Source organism: Passer montanus, unplaced genomic scaffold (assembly GCF_014805655.1).
Source record: "Passer montanus isolate IOZ18808 unplaced genomic scaffold, ASM1480565v1 scaffold23, whole genome shotgun sequence".
In the NCBI taxonomy this organism is placed as follows: Eukaryota; Metazoa; Chordata; class Aves; order Passeriformes; family Passeridae; genus Passer; species Passer montanus.
This window is the reverse complement of record NW_024366926.1, coordinates 6,393,790-6,415,098: the sequence shown is the minus strand read 5'-3', so window position 1 is coordinate 6,415,098 and position 21,309 is coordinate 6,393,790. Positions and strand designations below refer to the sequence as shown.

Here is a 21,309-nt window from a genome sequence, read left to right as displayed (position 1 = left end):
ACCTCACACATGGATGAGCAGAGCCCAGGTGTGCACACACACTGCAGGTGCTTGCTCATACGTGCACACTCAGTCAACAAGTAAGGAAACTTTTGCACCTGATTTATTCACTTCTCCTCAGCCCCCTCACTTCCACTCACCTGATAAATTTAACAGCCAAGCCCAAATCTGCTATACAGCAGGTGCCATTCTTTTTCACCAGTATATTCTTACTCTTTAGGTCACGGTGGGCAATAGCAGGTTTGCCCTGAGTACTGAAGATCTCAGTGTGCAGGTGGCACAAGCCACTGACAGAGGAGTAAGCCAGTTTCAGCATGGCTTTTGTGTCCAAGGTAGTAGATTTTAGGTAATCATAAAGTGAGCCGTTCTCATGGTAGTCAGTGATAAGATACAGCTGGGTCCAAGATCCTGTACCTTTAATATCTGCAGCAATGAATCCTTCAAAAAGAAAAAAAAAATAAAGGTTATTTTCAAGTTATTACTTATCATGTTTTTTTGTAAGTTTTTTTTTTTTCTGACTGCTCAGAACTCAGTCATCCATTTCAGCAGGTTTGTTTTAAAAACATATTTAATTCTTTTCATCTTACTTCCATATAACTGTGCCTCACCTCTAGCCTTTAATGTACTTTCAGAAGCCCAGATATGGATATACCAGTGGCTGAAATAGACATGTTGTGTTTGGAATAACGACCCCCAAACCCCATTATTTTTTTAACTTTTATTTATATTTCAGTAATCCTTTGAACAATTTTCCTTTGAAAAGCACTGGGTGGTTAATTGCAGAGCACAGAGGGAAACAAAGCACATTGGAAAGGACATCAGATAACAGCAAATACAAAATTGCTAATCTTAAAAACCTGTTCACTATCAAATAATTCTCTTTCACGTCACTCACCAAGAATATTTTCATGCCTCATCAGGACAGTCTGGTAGATTTCTGTTTCTCTGAACCAGCTGGCCTCCTCTGTAGTAAAAAACACTTTCACTGCTACCTTTTCACCACGCCACTTTCCCATCCAGACTTCTCCATAGCGACCTTTTCCAATCTGCTTCACCATCTGAATCTGTTTTGCAATGGTCCTTTGAACCTGTGAAATGCCAAGGCAGATCTTACACCTTGCCCAGGGCAAATTCACCTCTGCATTCACCTCCCTCCTCCTGTGTCTGCTTCCCGCACAGCCAGCCAGAAGAGAATGGAATATGCAGCCACTGTGATATGGATTCCAGCAACCCTCCACAATTGCAGATGCTCCCATTTTTTCCAGGACACACTGCTACTGAGGACATTCCCACCATTACGAAGAAGTTTTTCCATGCATACTCTAGATATACTGTAGTCTCTCAAGAAACTATATCAGTCAGTGTAAAGGAAATGCTTGACCCTGAACCTTGAATTTTTTTTATTGTTTGGTTTTTCTTTTCTGTGGGATGTAGCACTTGGTGGATTTTTTTTTTTGTTATTTTTGGAAAAGTTTTGACAGAAAACATTCCTGGTCACCTCAATGAAATCCACATTCCAAAGGGGTAAGTAACACATTTTCGTTAATATAGGGATGTTTCTTACACAGTCAACACTGCTGAGACTCAAGACTAGGGCTCAAAAGAGTCAAAGCCTCCAAAACTAGCTAGATTACAATATCACTTCTTTTTTTTTTTTTTTTTTAGGATGATACTTCCTACCACCTTCCTTGAAATTGCCATGCCTATTTATTTCAAAATACATATTTGGTTAGGAACCTCAGTCACTACTTACAGAGTTAAAACACATGTGTCTACATTGATTTACATAATCATATTTACATATTCATAAAATGCAATTTCCCCCCAAAAATATTTGAAAGAACAGGTTTGCAGTGTCTGTGCCAGCTTTGTCAATGGCTGTACTGTAAGCTAAAATAATGGCTGGGTATTGCAAGATCAATGTCCACAGCAGCATTGCATTGTCTTCACAAGGATGACAGACTGCCTCAAGATGTAACAAGCTTTTACAGCCACAAAAAGTCTTGGACAAATGGAGACTTATAATCTCATCAGATTCGAGAATGTCTGCAGATCATGTCTTTCTAAAAGTTCACAGATAAAAATGCAAGTGGATGTTGCACCACAACTCACTGGTGTTTGTGGCTGCCTCACCCCAATATAACAGGAGATTAAAATGTCACCCTCTTGTGCTATAGTCTTGCCAGTTCAACCCACAGCTAATGAGTTTTTGTCTAGTAGTATCTGGTAAGATTTTGAAAGAATATTGCTGCCAATGCAACGAGATTTTCATCTGGCCCAAGCAATTGGCAAAATCTGGACAAGTTCAGATTTGTGGCTTCTTGCTCCATTTTGCCACCATCCAGATACAAACCTCCAGTAGTTTATTGCAGCAAGTCAATCTAACTGCTCTAACTGAATCCCTATGAAATCATCTTCATTTCATTAAATCAAAAATATTTTTACAATCTTGACTAACAAAAATGAGCGAAACTTGAATTTTTAAAATCATTTGCGTCCTTTGTTGTGCTTGTGTGCTTGGGAGATCCAGTGCAAACCACCAGTTTGGGAAAGCTAAGCAGGACTGCCATGAATGTGCCATGACTGCAGCATGAATGTGCACTCAAAGACAAACTGAAAACCTATTAGGTCAGGTCTACCATCATCCATTTTTAAGTAAACCACTGGTTTTCTTATTGTAAACTTTAAGAAGCAAAACATATTGTGGTATTTATGCAGAGCTATTTCAAATATCCCAGTTTTCTTCTTCTGTCATTTAAACAGAATTCCATTTTTCCAGCCCTGCACTGTATTATTAGATGTTCAAGATGGTAGCTTCAGTGCCATTATTTTTGATTAACATCAATGAAAGCCAACAATAGAGATTAGCCTTAATTTTTAAAATTGATTTATCTTTTATACTCTCATATAGTGATTGAACAATAGTTATATTACATTGGAATTTTGCTGTAACATTTTGTAATATCATTTTAGCATTGTTGCTTTCTATTTTGCCCATTTTAAAAATGCATCCTGAACAATAATGTAGTTACATCAAATAACTTAATTTGTGTAAATATATGTAATGGCATCATAAAGTACATGCAATTACAATACTTAATGATGAAAAGTTCCTTATTAAATTACATTAAGAAAATGAAAAACACATTTCTGTTATGGGTTTTCAGGCGGCAGAATACTATGTGAAAGGCCTTAACCTGGTTTCGTCTTGCTAGAACTGGTCAAATGATTTCCTATGAACAATTTTTTTTTTTAAGGAATTCAGCTCCTTCTTGAATCATAAACTAATTATGATTTCTAAAACAAATAGGTTAATCAAAATTGCTGGCTGTACTGATTTCATAAGAATGGTGAATGATGTGCTCGTGGGAGTTATTTACACTGAGTGGGGCTGGGGGTTTCTTTTTTCTTTTTAAATCTCTGTATTTTGCTGCTTGAGCTCTGTAAGCAGTCAGGTAAGGTTACATGACCTTTTCTTTTGTGTCCCTGAGTGGAAACAATCCAATTACCAACTATTTCTACTTTCCTGGCATTCAGCTAAACGTGTTCAGCTACTGCAGATGAAAATTTAGACCAACCAACCTTTTGTAAATTTAATATTTTGAACAGAGAATTCATACCTATGGCTCGGATGTGGTCCCTTGAAAAGCAAAGTTCATTGGAAAGGAAATTATGAAAAAAATGTGTGAGAAGGTAGAGACCAAATTGTAGTTCAGCAATCACTTCAGACAAACCGTTTTGCAGGATTTGACCTGCAGCAAACTCTTCTGTCAGAGGTACAGACAGGTCAGGAGAAAGAACTCTTGCTGAATGTCATACTGACAAATTCTTGGCTAATACTTGTTTTGGTATTAGAATATTAGAATAAATGTTCTACACAGAAGAAAAACATTACTGGTTAGCATAAGGTGTCATTTTGCATTAAATTTACATCTTACTTTCCTGAAATTATAACCTTGGATGCTTCAGTCTTTGCATAAGAAACAAGGTTAAAATAAGCTCTTGCACAATAAAGACCAGAGCACTATTGCCATGCACCTTCTGTACACTTGTTTCAGGCCTGGGCCCAGAGGTATCTGTGCATTTCTAGCGAGCTCACAGTGGTTCTAGCTGTCTGGGAAATGCAGCAAACATCTACTGCCAAGTGCAAGATCCATTTTCTCCTCCTCCACCCAAAATCACTACTTATAAAAACAATTGTATGTGGTTTTTTTGAAAGCAAGGGGGAAATGGGAGAGAAGAGCTCCTGGAGGAAAAACACTTGGTCCAGTGGCTGCAGAGTCTTCAAGCTTGAGAGGAGTGGACTGACAGAAGACTGGATGGTTTCTGCCTCACAGAGCAGTGGCACAGCCCTGAGAGCTGCTGAGCAATGCCCCAGCTGGGATGTCCCCTCTGCTATTACAGCAGCTTAGTAGCAGGAGTTGGTTTTGCCATCCACTGCAAGAGCAGACCTGGGGACACCACTGAGACCACCAATCCCGCCTTCAAACTGCCCACTAGCACAGAGGAAGGCATAAAGAACAAGCAGTCAAAACCAGCATTGCTCCAGCTTTTTTGGGATCCTGGGATGAAGGGCTGAGCCATGCTCTGCTGTAAGGTGCCCCAGGGCACCTGATACCCACATGGGTTGCTGGAAACATGCTCTCAGAGAAGTACAACCAAGTTCCTAGTATTTGCTCTAAATTACTATATTTTTTTATGTCATTGGAACAAGTGAAGACAAAGATCTTGATGTGGCAGGTGTTATGCAAAAAAAGAAACACCAAAAACCAAAACAACCAAACCCCAAAGCAAAAAAATAAAGAATCCCTCACAATTAAATCAACTGGAAACTCATTAGGAATGGTTCTAAACTGCACACAAGATCTCTCCCTTTCCATTGGCCAGAAAATCTCAAATTAGCAAACCAAAACCACTACAGGGTGCTAGAAGGACATTGGCATGGGACAGACAGAGCCTATTGCTTAATTTTTAAGGAAATATAAAACTTCCCATTTAATGTCTTTAGGGTGTTTAAAAATTATGTGTGGGCAAAAACCAGACAGACAGTACATGGTACTTGGAAGCTGGAACACATCTGCAGTAGTAGCAGCAATACAAACTAATAGGTTTGGAAGACAGGAGGGACATATCCACTCTGAAAAATGAAAATGAAATCTTCCAGTTTCTCAGAGGCACTTATTTTAAACAGGTAACCTAGCTTTTTTACCAATTCTTTTCTACCAGTGATGTTCCCCAGAAACAAAACTCCCTGGTGAACAGAACTATATTCCTATAGAATGTTCTGCCTTTTCAGCAGGCTTAGTAATCCTAGAGTCTGTTCAGAAATAATCACAAACTCCATCCCTGTGCCTTTAACTTTTGAGATTGCCACACTACAAGGAAAAAAATCCCCCTTGACTTCTGAATGCAAAGTGAAGGCTACAAATAAAAAAGTTCCAAGTCTGACAAGTTACAGTCACCTTTTAGAAAAAGGTGATGGGTCAGTGTTTGGAATTCTACTGTGTGTTGCACATACAAAGGAAGAAAACAAGATCAATGGGCCAGGTGCTGTCCAGTACACTGGAGTAAATCCTCATCTACTTCCTAGATGCTCTTCCTACAGCTCTCTTAGCCTGTACTACCCTATGGTATCTAAAATAAGAAATGAACTGGTGTAGAAAAATAACTTGGCTTAATTCACATGAAAAAAAATGTCCCCTGCTTATAAAGCAGCTGTTCTCCAGTTTAAATCCTTGCCACTTCCAGTAGAGAAAAACAAAACAAAACAAAACAACACACCATTAAAAAAAAAAAACACATAAAAAACCTAAAACAAAACTGAGGACACGTAGATGTATTTTTTGTGCCTCTTCTCCCTCTACACACTTTTGCCTTTGAAATGTGCATTAAAATAATATTGCTTCCTTACCAGGAGAGGGAGCCCGGAACCGCTCCCTGAGCTCTGGGACTGCTCGATCAAATCCTTCAGGGACTCTCCGGGGGGAATGTAGGTCTCATCCTGCTCCAACCCGATGCTGTAGTGGGGCCTCGTCTCTTGGCGTTTGTACCTGATGTTTTACACGAGAACAAAATGAGTTTTGAATACAATGAACGTATGTGCAATGAATAATGCACATGTCCTTCACATTTCCTTCATTTATAGACTAACAGTTTTCTCTGCTTCCCTGAGGAATACACTGGACATGCTGGCCAAAAATTTTTATCTTATTTTTAGCAACTGTTTTCAGCATCAAAATTCTAAGTATAACACTGACAGGCCATGCAGTCTGGGATAAATTTGCAAAGCAACCAAGTGTTTTCCTTTCAGAAACTTAAATATGTCTGAAACACTGACCAAGCAAGTAACTTTATTTTACTGTCTGCAGTGCATTTCTAGGAGCCAGAGGAGGTAGGTCCTGGAATCTGGGAATATGTAAAAAACGTGCCAAATTATTAAAATGTAAAGTATGTAGATTATGATAACACTCTAGACACATTTACTGACATTCCTGTACTGTCTTCTTTCTTTATGATCAGCTCTTAATCACACAAACAAATGTAGAAGTCTTAGTTATACTTCCCTTACAAAAATTTTCCCATAAAATTTGTCCTTTGGCCTTCTCAGTAACGAATAATCTGTGCTTCTACCTGAATGGCTTTTAAGGATGTTGAATTAAAGATTCCATATGAAATCCATCACACAGGTACACCTGTGAATAGCTTCAATAAAATACACTTTTTTTTTCTCGTGATAAAATTAGAGTTTTTAATTTATTTTCTTTAAGGTCCACTTCTATTTTTTTTTTCTATTTCCTAAATCTATAAAAAGATAAGTGTTGGGACGCACATTAACAAGCTGCCAAAATATTCCTTATTTACCTGAAGTAGCAGAATATGATGATAAGCACCAGAAGGATGCTGCAAACAGTCACTGAGATCAGCAGGGCCTTGTGGTGAATGTTTCCTTCAGCAAAGTCTGGGGTTAAAAATGAGAAAGGTGGAAAATTTAGAAAGGGAGATGGTATGAAGTCAATGTCAGAAGTGCATTGAGCACAGGATCATTTCCGCTCTTTCCTCGTAATTCCTGTACAGGATACCCCTGGATTCCCCAGGCATTTTGTGGGCTTCCTCTTTGACCCTCACTGACCAGGACAGAACTGACACTTCCATTTTGTCAAAAAAACCCCACTTGTTTTCTCAGTCCTCACTGAGTTTAAACATCACCTTGATTAGCAATTTTCTGTTTGTCTCTGAATGAAAAATCAATCCAGACCTGTAGCTCTGGGTCTTAACCTGAGTGATTAGCCAGGAAATGCAAAAATCACTGCCTTTTTTAAACACTCAGATTAAGTAGCATCCTCATGAGTAACTAAAAAACCAAACCAAACCAAACCACCCACCAAACTGCATTTATTTCACGAGGGAAGACATAGCAAACCATTCAACCTCCAACAAGGCAGGCCATGAGAGGCCTTGAAAGTGTATTATTTCCATCACTACAGAACAATTAATCTCTTAGATCCTGTTTTAAACATTTGAGCAAGAATTTTCTTCTCCATCTGCTCTATGGCAGCCCTGTGTGCCAGTAAGTCCTTCCCATGCTGGTGGGCAAAACTATCCTTCCAGTGGCTTTTCTGCAAAACACTTTGAAAATAAAATGTGTCAAGTAACTTGTAGAAAATGCTGTTGCATAAAAACTATTAAAATGTTTCAGTCAACCTTTGTATAGGAGACTCGTATTCTCCTTTAAAGTATAACATTAATCTCCAAATTTGAATTCTCAGCTCAGGCAAGCGAGTCTGACCTTCATGCATGCTTCTCTGATGAAAAACAAAGACATCCAGCTCTATTCTTTTTTAACCTCCCCTGCCACTCAAACTCTCAAAATTATAGTATTTCAGCCTGCACATACACAAACCACCCTCCCAATAACATGGGATAATGCAAATGAGGGCCATGTTTTCTGAAGCTCTCCCAACCTTGCTGTCTTGCATCCTTCACTCCAATGCCTGACACATCGGAGAATGCAAGAAATCTATCCTTATTGACTGGTGCTGGAACGGCATTATTATGTTTCAGATTTACAAGGGTAACGAGACCGGGAGGTTCCTAAGGGACTCTTAGTTTACTCTCAGACTCTTTTATTTTCAAGATCCAGTTTCTCCTTTTTTGCTTCCAAACAATTTCTTTCCTTCCCCTTTCCACTACAGAGATTACCTACCAACACACCTCCTGATCACACTGGTCATGTTTTAACCTGCCATTGCCTGCTCTGGGAGCACTGACAGTGTAAACATTCAGGACATGGCTGATGCCTTTGAAAGGGGACACTGACACGATGTCTATCAGGAAAACCCTCGAGCCCATCCTTCTGCCTGCCACAGCAGATTTCTCCCTGGTCTGCCACTCCAAGTGGGCTGTGGGTCGAAACCGAGAGCCCACCGGGGAATCCAGAGCTCTTGTGAAGGCGATGGCAGCTCAGCAGGGCTGAGGGCTCTGGTTTGTGCTTTGTGAGCAGCCTGCGTCAGCACCACCTCCCTCTAAAATGTGTGGGTTGTAACAGCTTCAGATGTCGCAGCCCATCAGATGAACAAGCAGAGCACAGAGACCATAAAGTGGCATTCCACTCCTGGGAGAAACCCGGATACCCACTCACACCAAGGGTTCTCCCACTTCACATGATGGAAGCTGAGCTTCTGTGCTTAGCAGTGATGAAAACTGATGTCAGATGGAGAGGAAACAATTCAGATCTTATACACTTGTGTCATGGATGTTAAAGCTATGGAAATCTGTGCATTTTTGCAGACACAGTATGGCCCATGAAGTTGTTCATGCTGTCTGTGCATGTTCAAGTATGTACATTTGGAAAGAGATTATAAAGATGCTGAAATCTTGAATCAAATTCCCACAATTTTTAGGGTTTAAGTGATCCAAACCTTATGTTCAATGTTTCTAATGGGCTTCTGCCATTCAGAAAAGGAAATAAGTTCAGTTTGGTTTCCCCAGTAGCCAGAAGGCATTTTGGAAACTCTCAGATGAACTTCAGGCTCCAGTGCTGCAAAATTCTTTGAGTACCCAAATGCAATTATGTGAAGCAAGTGTAAGGAAAGCATGAAAGACACAAAGGAACATGTCCTGATATCCTTGCTGGGAGCAGGAAACAAGACTTTGACCAGATGCAGAGCTGACCCTCTTGTGGTGGGTGGTGTCTGCATGCCAACAGTGGCACAGCTTTAGCAGTGGTTCACTGTGCACAGCACAGGCGTGCAACTGGCTCTCACAGGAGGGAGTAAGTTCCATGCCTTTCTATTTATTTGGCTATTTGAGAGGCCATACTGATGGTAAGTGAGCTATTGTCCCACCTTTCAAACACTTTCTGCACTTTTTAAAGTATTTTGGCAGATTTCATTTGCTGCCTAACTTGAGGACTTCATAAACCTGCTGGCGTGTGTGTGGACAACACAAGATTAAATGCAAGCTCCCATCCTTACACCAGCAGTGTCTGTTTGTTCTGCTGCACTGATCCAGGCTGGATTTCTTCTCCTGCTCCTCTGGCCCAGGCTGTTCCCCACAGAGCAGCAGGACAAACCTCCCTTTCCCTGCACTATTTGACCAGAAGGAGGGATGGGGCAGCCCAGCTGTGGGTCTGCCTAGGGACTTGCTTGTGGGCTCTGTGGTGAACACTGTGGTAGGTCCTGGTCACTGCCAGTTTATGTGATGGAGGTACTCTGCCCTTTAAGAAGTCCAGTGCTGTGTTTTTTACTGCTGTGTTACTTGGAGCTGCAAGGTGCCAAGCAGCAGGGTTATGAGAATAAGCAGTAGCTTCCACGGAGGCAGCAGTGAGCGATTACCGGGAGCAAGTGCAAAACAAACTCATGGTAGGTTTGGGAAGCTTCTTCACATACCTTGGCTGGCTGATAACAGTGCAGCCCAGCAAACAGCACATTAGCAGCTCCATGTTGTAGGAAAACAGTGGTGCAGGCTGGTGACAGCAGGGAGCTCGGTGAGACCAAGCTGCCTCTCTGTTATTCTCCTGCAATTTCCCCTCCTCCACCACTCATTTCACTCACTGTCATCAGCGGGACCATGCTGAGGAGTGCATTGAAAATGCCACCCAGAAGGTTCAGAAGTCAGCATATCAAAGGGAGAGGAGGTTCTCCTCCCACCCCAGGTCCCTCCAGCTCAGAATGTTACAGCTATCCAAGCAAAAACGGCAGTGAAATCTGAGGCGTGGAGACTGTGTGCACACATCAAACCCCATCATTCCTCCAATCATTCCCTTGCCCATTCATCACTAGCTATACAGGCAGGGAGCCAGACACGGTGGCACCACCACTTCTGCTTATATAGGCTCTAAATCAGTAAAGACATATTTCTCCTTTTGACTGGTCTCAGCCTGTGCTTTCGCTGGGATTTCCAGGAATATCTTTTATTGTTTAAAGCAGAGGTGTTATATCAGACCCAATTATGACTTTCATTTCCTTAATAAGACAGATGTATAGCTGGCACAAGGGTTTAATGGTTTCTCTGGGATATTTTATCCTGCTAGTTCTGTACCAAGATGAGCTCAAAACTTAGGCTTAGCTGTTGTTTCTTCCATCTTAACAAGTCTTGCTTTGACCTTGTTAATTTTTCTAGCTCTCACTTTCATATGTATGTGGTCCTCCTTTCTTTCCAGGGGGGAGAGGAGAAGGATTGGGTGTGGCATAAATCTTGCCTTGCAGCACAAGCCAGGCCTGGAAAAGCACTTAGAGAGCACAAGTCACTTGCCTTTGTAGCTGTTACCTTGGTGCATGGGTCAATTTTGAGTTCAACAGCCCCTGACCTGCAGCTGCATGCTCTCCCTAGACTTTGCTTCCCATGAGGTATCACCTCAGATGTGAGTTCATCAGAAGCCAAATTTCTGTTTGTTTTTTAGATGCTGAGGAGCACGTGTATCTTTCATGGAACTCTGAAGGCCAGAAGGTTATTCCAAGAAATTTGTTTTTATTCCAAGAAACGTCTTTTTCTGTACAGTTTATGTTAAATTTGATATACAATTCTAACATTACTCAGACAATCACAACCTAATCTAAATGCTTCCAGTAGAAACAATGATCACAGCCACAGTACTGGGCACTGGCAGTAGCATGTATTTGTACACAGATTTTTTACCTATTTGCAGTGAGGGCCTGTAGTTCCAACTATGACTTTTTTTTTTTTCCTGAGGTTTCATATTAGGGTACAGAAGCAACAATTAAAACAGGCCTGGCACTAAGAATGACATATTAACCTAAGGCTTTAATAAAGGTAGTGACTTCAGCCCTGTTCAGCCAAATTTATTCAAGCAGTTCCTGAAATGCAATTCTACAAAACAATGTCAGGATGCTGGCAATGCGAGAGCTTATTTAAAAAAAATATTAATTTTAAGTATCTTGAGTGACTACATCACCTTTTGTCTGTCATGCTAAAATAGTCAACTTTGCAACACAGAACAGCTAGAACCCTGCTCCAGCTCGCAGACATTTTTCTTTTAAAAAATATTCTCTCTGCTACCACGGTTCCCAAGCAATACTTTATTTACCCTATATATAGACAGGACAAATCCAACATCAATCCAAGCACCTTCTGCCAATACCAAAAGCTTGGTTCATTGCTTTCTTTAAAAGTAGCAGATAGCATTGCCAAATAACTAAAATCTTAATAGATGGATGTCTAGTGTTAGGCTCTGATTCAGTATTTTTGAGTAGTCCTAATGTAGAATAAATTCAACCAGTAGCAAGAAGAAATCATGGCAGTGTTTCCAAACCGATATTTAATGAAAGACTAAGTAAGTGCGAACAAATATTGACTGCTTTTTGGAGCTTCTCTCTCAGTCCAAAGAACTTTTTAAAATTAAATAAACTAACAAAGTAGTACATAACTCTTCTGCTGGAAGTCAAAATTTTATGAGGTTTCACTGCCTTAATGCCTTGCTAGTAAACAGTGAAGTATTTACATACTACTCTCCAAAGGCCTGACTCTGCAGCCCATCTGTGCAGAATTTCACAGGCCTGAAGGGAACAGCTTACATGAGTGAAGGCTTTCTCTGAGCATGCATTTGTGTAAGTATCTGCTGCTGGTGAAATTAAGAGTGCATCTGCGCACCGATCTGGATCTTTAACACAGAACACCACGATTATAAATTCTTCTGCAACCCTGAACTGACTCAATGCTGACTACCACAATTCCTGCCGATGCCAAGAGTTTATTATGGATGAGTTTACACTTAGGAATACACTTCTATAAAATTTATTCTGAACACCCAGACAAAAATAGTTTTACCAGCTTTCATGAAGTGATGTTTAAACAAGCAAAAATGCGAAAACCTTGCCTCAGCATCTACTAAGTTAATACATGCCCATTTGCTTTCGAATAATTTTTTTTTTTATATTGTATGAGTTCTTACCCTACATTCTTTTTTCAGGTACATTGTTCACATAAAAAATACACTTCAGTGAGTCAATATTGTCCCAGTGCTGGATAATCAGGCCTTGCAAACAAGAAAAACTTACAGACTTGCATCAACTTGAACTGAACAATTTATGTGTAGAGTTATGAATGAGAGTAAAGCATGTTACAGGGACAGGAGAGAGGATTCCATCTTATTATCAGGCTAAAAATATACACAGCAAGAGTCATCCTCTCCCACGACCAGCCTAGATCTTTGGGATGATCTCTGATAGCTCAGCAGGTCCATGCTAGGACAGCATCATGCAACTCTAATGCATCTCATGTTCACTGCATGTGTGCAGCAGAAATAACAGCAAGCATCAGCACCACTCCACACACAACCTACAGGAATGGAGAAATACTGTTTAACACCATTTATCTCTCTAATCACATGCTTTTGGATGAGGGTGCTTCACTCTGTGCTCTATTTTTCCCTAAGGCACAAGGACCAGCAGCAGGAAAAGATCAGTTTAGGACCAGATTTTGTTCCCTTACCTCGATTCTTCAGTGGTGGCAGTGTAGGGTGAAGGTGTCTGTTACAGTAATCTTGGCCTGTGCAACATTCAATAGATCTTCTTTGGTGTGGAATAGGAGTGTCCTGCAACAAGCAATTTAAATGGAAAGCAAGTCATTACCTGTGTTGTAAATATACATGGTCATTCTGGCACTTGAAAGATGTGCTTGCTAGCTGGACTGCAACCTGCTACAGATTCCTAGGATGAGTGGAGTAAGGATTTCTGCCAACCAGCGTATCCAGCAATATTTCATCCAGGTAATTAAGACATTAATTCACTACAAACTTACTCCTGTTGGTGCCTTAATGCTGCAGAAGGGACTGACTTTCTCTAATGCTGCAAGTCAGAAGTGTGACAGTCACATACATCCATCAATTAGACCAAAAATGAGTTAATACAGGTATCCAAAACAGGTTAGCTGGGATAATACAGGAATTGCTGCGTGGACTAATTTAGCTGCAGCTTCTGGTCTCATGGGAAGCTGGATAAAATATCTTCCATTAGCCATAATGATGAAACCATTCCTGTATTCATCTAAAACCATTTAAGGTTAACATGAGGAAAGGCAACCACCTTAGAACCACCTTGCTCCATTTTCCATACTCCTTCCATTCTTGCAGTGACACTTGCTTTCCATCAGGTGATCACTGTACCTGAAGGGAATATCTGGCACCAAAAATCCCAAACCAAAGTGCAACTGCATGTAAGACATAGATGTTGCTGCAGTCCATCAAATAATATCCTAACTAACTTTAGATTTAGATTTAGATTTAGATGGAGATTTGAGAGTTAAGACTGCAATTCTCTAAATCCAAACTTCCTCTGAGTGGGAATGTTACTAGTAGCAGCAGTGCCAAAACCAAAACCACAAGTTGTTATTTTATTAGGAGGAGCTATAGTATCATCTTTTGGGGATATAAATGTTCTTCCCCACTCCCCTCAGTAAGCAATGCTGATCAACTATCTGCCAAAGGAACAGAAGTGGAAAACATGGACATAGCAATGTCTGTTGACTGCACTTTAATTGAAAACTATCAAAAATTCAAGTGACACTGCGGCAGAAAATGCTTCCTCACCCGACACTGGAAGTCGGAGCCCTCTAATCCAAGACATCCCTTGGTGACTAAATGTCCACCGGACTCATCCTCTTCTATTATGGTGAAGCAGTAGCCATCAGTGCTGTGGATTGGAAAGAATTAATCAGGAAAAGGCACCGAAATGTGAAAAGTGGAAAATGTGCTGTTGAATATTGTTTTAAACTTTGCTCTTTGCCAGGCAAATCTGCCATCCACAAATGGACACACCGGGGCTGCTGCAGACCAGCTCCTGCACACACAAAGGAGGCTCTGCACTTACCTTTGCAAGATTTCACAGCCTAAACACCACTAACAAGCACCCCAGCTCTCTGCCTGTGGTCATTAATGTCTTAACACTTTGGCAACCTATAAAATGCAAGCTTCAGTGCTACACAAGGTCTGCCTTGAGTGCAGGAACAAGGCACCGATACTTGCACCAGGGCACAGACCTGAAGAAAGAAACACTTCTGAGATACTAAATGTAAAATGTTACCAAAAGTGATTTGACATTCCTGTTTTAACCATATCATGAACTGCAACACTCCTGTGCATGAGTCCTTGAGTTATCATCAACACCCTTCATAGATGTTTACTTGGGTTATAAGCCTGAAGTGATCCATAATGCTTCCGTTTACAGGAACGTGCACCAGGGAGGGCAAGAATACTAACAGATGGCTAGATGGTGCTGGTGATAAATGTCCTTCCCTGATGAAGGTCAAATGCCTGAATGCTATGGAAAGAGGGAGTGGAGGGCATGGAAAGGGTGGCTGCATTTTATTGAGATTGCTGTACCTGCAATTCTCAGCACTCTGATGGGGATACGTAACATGTAAGAAACAAAAACTGACTGGCTTGCAGGAAGAAGATCCAAAAATAAAGAAAAAACTCTTTAATATAAGACATTTAAGTCACAGAAAAATAAAATATTCTGTTATTTGCTCAGGAAAATAACACTGGCTATTACGTACAATGAGTATTTTTCAGAAGAGAAAAAATAAACTCAGTTAAAACAAGGAAATAAAAAGAAAAAAAGATTAGAAAACTTAAATACAGCAAAATTTCAGATGATTTGCTCCTTACTTGAATGAAGCAAGAGTCTAAAGAGCACCAGCAGCAAAGGCAATGAAGATGTAGGAAACAAGAGCCACAGTTACACATTTAAGAGACAAACACAATTTGTAAGTATTAGCTACATAACCGAGAGATGCTGCAGAGGATCACGTCAAACATTTTCTGTGGCATATTTTTATATTAGTGGGGCAGGGTCTAGCCATGATAAGCTTATTATTTCAAATAACAATCTGTCATGGGTTACTGACTTCTGGATCTGAAAAGTAACCAACTGCACATTACAAATTACTTTTCCAGGGAAGCCAGCAATGACTTCCACCCTTCTTTGGCATTCTACATAGCAGCAAGGCAAAGGAGACAGCAACCCTTCTGGGCAACAACCACCTTGATGTCATTGCTTGAGCTGAAAAGATAGGAACAATAGGATTGCCAAGAGAGACTGTAAGGAATCCATTAGAGAGGAATATTATATTAGATTAGATTTTATTTGTTTGCATGGTGCCTTTGATTCAAAATAATGAGTAAGTTTAACCCAGGGGACAGAGCAACAAAACAATAAATTGCTATCAAGTGAAACACAAAAATGGACTCCACAGCTAATAGGCCCCAGCAAAAAACCCAAAATTCTAGTTCCATCAAAGAAAAGCAGGGGAAGGAAAAGTCAAATTGTTTCCAAAAGGGAGAAAAAGAAACACATAGTCAGCCATTTAAATTCTATTTTTCTGGCTTGTCATATGGGACTCTGATTCTTAGCTCACCAATGAAAATTAAAGTCAGGCTCCTCATGAACTTTAGTCCCTCTAAAAATTTTACTCCAAATTTAAAAAGAAAAAAATAGATTGGGTACAACAAAGCAAAGAAGTTTTAAAGCTCCAACAATAAGTCAAAACCGTACTCTTTACAGATGTTAGAATAATGAAGGAAAAGTGAGAGAAAAAAATAGCATTGCTGAGCAGAATAAACACTGCTACTGCTTGTTTCTACCTCTAAGGAAAAAAAAATAAAATCAAACCAAACAACAAAACACTTTCATGCAATGTAAGAATTCATTATCTTTTTGAGAATTTCTGAGGCACTTGGGTGAGAGGGAGAAGGGACTCTTCTGAAAAGCAAAAAGGATCTCCTACCTGCTTCCCCCCCCCACCCCAACCTCTTCTCCTGGTTCACAAGATGTCACATGGACCACACACTGCAAGAAAAAGGGCAGGGCACACCCCTGCTGTTTTATTGATTTCCCCACCTCACACCTGACTAGGGTAGAAATAAAACTTACTAATATAGGCAGTAAGAAACAAGTCAGAGATGTGTGCAGAGTCTCAAATTTTATGCTTATTTTGGTGACTACAGAAAGAGAAACATCTGTACCATCACTGATACCTGCAAAGCAATATGAAAAACCTATTCTCCACTTCCTAGAAAAAAACCTTTAGTATAGAACTGCTATTTTCTTAAAATCTGCAATATGAATCCTAATTTTGAGTCATTTGTTTCTGCAAATGGTGTGTAAAGAAGGAATTCAGGGTGGATACAACTGGATACATCTGGGTACACATCCAGTAACCTCCTCCACTGAAGCACTATCTTATTAAAGTATGGTGCAGGGGAGTGATTACATTCACTTTGGATGTGATCACTAATAAGCACAGACTTGCTGCGTCACATATTTGCCAAGAGTGAATTCTTACAGCCCAGTCAAATGCCAGGAAAATAAAGGGAGTTAACAGTGAAACACTGACAGACACTGATAGAGAAGGTGCTGCTACAATCACAGATAACCACAAAGAAAGCAGGGATCTTAACTCAGACCTTTCCTAAATGTCACAAGAGAGGAACCAGGGCCAACAGCTTTGCATCTGCTCACACAGATGTCCCCACTGGCCAGCAGCCACTTCTCACAGAAGATGTGATTCCTCAGCTACAAAAACCTGCCTGCTGGAGATTTCCCACCCAGCTCTGTGAGTGTGTGAAACAGCCAGGGATGGCAATACATAACTGAAAAGCAACATCTTTCCTTCATTCAATGCCTATCACAAAGACACAGGCAATTTCCATAATTTAATGAACAGATCCCTTATCTTTAATTTGATTTCAAATGTGTCCATACAAGTAGTACTACTTTTTCCCACTCCTCCTCTTTATATTCCCCATTTTGATATCAGAAAGAACAAGAGCATTTTTTCACTTACATCCAAAGCAACATGACAAGTCTCTGCACTCTTTTTAAAATGATTAAAAAACTTCCTGTATAAAGGAAAAATTTCAAAATAAACATATACACTGAAAAATTGAAAGGCTAACATTTAAGATGTCACCATAGCTCCTTTATCAGAAAACGTTCAGCTTTTCCCAAAAATATTAAAGTTGATTAAACAAAAGTAGTCTGAACTTGGTGCTTTGGCCACTGTCAGAGTCTTTTTTCTTCTACATACCAAATTACAAAGAAAATTCAAGCATATCATCTGGAGGGCAGGAGAATGAAAATAACATCACTCAAGTGAGTTATCACCTTTGGTAACACTGAAAAAACAACTTAATTATTTTATTGCTTTAGATAACCAAAGACACGGTCGGGCAGAAATACAATCTAGTAGGCAACACATAGGAACTTAAACTTTATCAGCGCAATCTTTAAAACTGTCAGCATTTATTTGTGCATGAAAATAGAGTGTGACAAGGCACCTAATTAGCCTCTGCCTTTACTGCAATCCCATTACAGTCAACGCCAATTAATCGTAACACCGCGTTTTAAAATAGCAATTAATTATGATCAGACACAAATGTCCGTGCATTCACTTTGAACACACAAAACTTGAAATGGAACAGCAAAACAAGGTCCTGGTTGTGTTCAAAGCAGCTTTGACCTTCTGTACTGAAAGCCTTTTATGAATTGCACAGATGTTCAGAAAGAAGAATAAAGTTTCAGCATGCAGCAGTTCAACACACCCTTTGCAAGCAGAGGATTGTGAGCCTTCTCCAAAGGTTTTATCTGTCAAGGCCTTGACTGCATTAATATTTTTCAGCTGCCCAGAGTGGCCCCACTTGTGACTCCTCTTTCCCCCTACCCAGACCCCCTGAGCAGCGGTACAGGAGTGCCTGTCTCCAGCCATGGGAAGGGCTATTGAAGGAGCTGTCTCTGCCCACTGTGTTCACATATCCGTGGGGAAATGGGGTCCTGGTGAGTGAGGATATCAGCCTCAGCTCCTGGCTTGGTCCCCTTTTGCTACACTTTGGCATTAACCCTCCCTTGATGAGCTTACCCTGCAATGGGTCTTCCAAAAGTTCACTGTGCTCACAGACTGCTCCATTTTTTAAAGCACACTCTAACTAGAGCTATGGCTTTCTGCTTAGACAGAAAAGCATTCTGCCTTTTAGGCTGCAGTGTTATCCTTAGCTCTCCAAAGTATTATTGGACTTAAACTGCAGAAGTATAAAGAAAGAGAAATTCTACACAGGAACACAGCAGCTGTTGCAGGATTTGATATAGATGTGGTTAAAGAATATTGGCTTTTAAATTTCTACAAATACAGTTATGGAGAGGATTTTAAATGGCCACCAGATGTCCTCATTTTTATAGAAACATTCAGACCCCTGGTACTATGGGCCGGGTGTATATTTTAAGCTAAATACCTGTGGTAGCAGATAAAAATCTTCATGTGAGATGACAAACTGCTTTTTATGATTAAATTTTAATGGTGATTGCAATAACTCTAGCTATTCTATTCTAAGAGTTTTAATTTAAACACAGCTGGAAATGCTTTTGCATTGAACTTTCAGAGGTTCTTGCTCCTGGGCTCATAAGATTCTTCACTGCTTTAGCAAGAACCCTGGTAAGGACAGTGGCTGATGCTCCCCAGAGCCCAAGCCCTGGCTGTGGATGTACCCAGTGAATTTCCTGGGTGTCAGAGCTTTGCCAGGCCCTTGGGTGCCCCAGAACACTCTGGCTCATTCCTGGTGGACTGGCAGGTCCAAACTCTGAAGGTCCAAGCACAGCCCAAAGCGTAACAGATTGATAGAACTGACAAGAGGTTTGATTTTTAATTTTTTCTTTAAAAATATAAAATGCAAAAGGCTTTTAGTGGCTACATCTGAGGCAAGCAGATAATTAATGCAGTAACTTTTAATCTGAAGCATTCAATTTATTCTTCAGATAAACACTGCAACTGATACTTTTTGAACTTCCAAATGGGGAAACTTCCTTTATAGTGACACTCAGTGATTCCCCGAGTGCTTTGAAATTGTGCCAACAGTCCTTCACACAGGATCAAATACGAAAGTTACTGCCTGACTAGCAGGATGATTCCAAAACTCAGGGGAAATAATCCCTACTAACCTGGCTGGTGCTCAAATATTTTGAAACTTTGTCTCCATCCAGCCAGCTAACCAGATACCTAATAATCAGCTAACCAAACACCTAATAACCCCTCTTTCACAACAGAAGGCTCAGGATCTTATTTTCTCTGTAATTTATAATTTCAGCTATGCAGCAGGGAATTAAAAAAAAGAATTATTACACTAACAGTTAAATAGATGAAAAGCAGGGAAAACAAGGGTTGTTGAGTCCTTCACACCTCACTGCAGCTCTCACACCAAGACAGTGGGAGCCATAGCAGTGATCATGAACATGATTACTGCTGACAAGCCATGAAGGCAGTGCATTTAAATGAATTTAATTTGTTTTATATTACTCCAAACTCCTCAGCAATTTTTCACTTATGCTGCTGCTCACTGGGCAAGTGGCAAGGTGGGTACTGCTCAAATGACAGCACAGGGCAGGAGAGAGGAGTTGATCTAAAGCAAGTCTCCTGACTGTTCCAGGAAACTCCTGACTGGGCAGAAAAGTGATTAATATTTGATGGATATATTCCAGCTTCAATTATTATTCTGATATCTAAATTGGAAAAATCATTCTGGCAATAAAGGAGAACACTCAAGCCTGAAGTTTTCAAGGATTATGAAGACAAAAGGGGTTACAATTTTGCGTTTTATTACTACTTAACTGCCTATCCTTGGGCATTAACACCTAAAAAAGAGTTTGACATTTGACACTGTAAAGGAGACTCTGAAGAGAGTTTCTTTAAACTACTGCAGTGAGGGAGAATGCACAAATCCATTCTAACAGGACATTCACTCATAGTTCCATGAAAAATACTTCATGTCAATGATGCCTATAAAGCGACATGTAAAAGCAAGCCTACCCAGCTGGGGAATAAATCTTGTTTAGTCAGTTCTTTAACATTGATCCCTTTGTGGTTCCTAATTCATGGATTTAAAAGTCATCTGCAAGTTCCCTGTTGCTGCATGTGTGAGACAGCACATAGGAAAGCTGTGGCTCTTGCTGGGCAGGAACAGGAAACAGCTGATTGACACTGCAGGGGATCAGCAAATTGGTATCAGAGTGGGGTTTTATAGCTTTTTGAACTGACTGTCATGTGAGAGCAGTCAGGTCTAACTCCTGGCTGGAGCATGGGCTTGTAGGAAGAGATTAGAAAGGAGAAATGGTATTTACAGCTGTCACCAGAACTTTGATACAGTTTAGTAGGAAACTGCGAGCTAAGAATAAAGTCAGGCTGCAAACCCACACTCAAAAATCCACAAAGCAATCAGTGCCTTCAGCAACCTCAGGCTTTCCCCATTTATCTTTTAAATACACTGCCTTGAAGAGCTGACACAGCATTAGACAATCTCACCTCAAACAGCACTGCATCTCCAACTGGGCTCACATCTGTGCCCTGCTTCGATGCCTCTCTGACTCCCACAGCTCCACCAGGCAATTGGCTGAGAGTTCATATCTCCAGTATCACACCTGCTTCTAGCCAAGCAGAGAAGTTTAAATCCCTCATGTGGAACATGAAGAGCTCAGCCCAGCTTTGCTGCAGCTAAAGCAAACTGTACCTGCACCTCAAGCCAAGACAGAGGTTCATTCAACCCTCACTCAACCTTCACTCAACAGCAGCTGCATGTGTCCAGCAAGAGCTGCTTTTGGGAAGGGGAACAGCAGCTTGGTCCCCCCACAGGTACCCTCAGTCACCTCTGCTTGCTTCATCCAGCACCAGTGCAACACACACCAGTGCTGAGCCTTCAAGGAGATTGTGCACATCTGGACCTGCCTCTCCCCCAGGGAGCCAAAAGGCCTGAAGAAGCAGAATCCAACCCAGATGAGAAATCTGCACTACTCTAAGCCCAAAATTAAACAG

At 40.6% G+C, this 21,309-nt stretch overlaps 1 protein-coding gene across 2 annotated transcripts in view; it reads right to left on the bottom strand.

The window, feature by feature from the left end:
* The window catches only part of BMPR1B (bone morphogenetic protein receptor type 1B), a 231,844-nt gene that overhangs the window by 8,269 nt on the left and 202,266 nt on the right, over window positions 1-21,309 (bottom strand). For both annotated transcript variants that reach the window (XM_039710721.1, XM_039710722.1), the window contains 6 exons: window positions 14,045-14,147; window positions 12,949-13,051; window positions 6,862-6,958; window positions 5,912-6,050; window positions 896-1,088; window positions 141-438 (listed from right to left, as the gene is read on the bottom strand). In XM_039710721.1, the coding sequence (XP_039566655.1) occupies window positions 141-438; window positions 896-1,088; window positions 5,912-6,050; window positions 6,862-6,958; window positions 12,949-13,051; window positions 14,045-14,147 (933 nt within the window). The remainder of the gene's footprint in view (window positions 1-140; window positions 439-895; window positions 1,089-5,911; window positions 6,051-6,861; window positions 6,959-12,948; window positions 13,052-14,044; window positions 14,148-21,309) is intronic.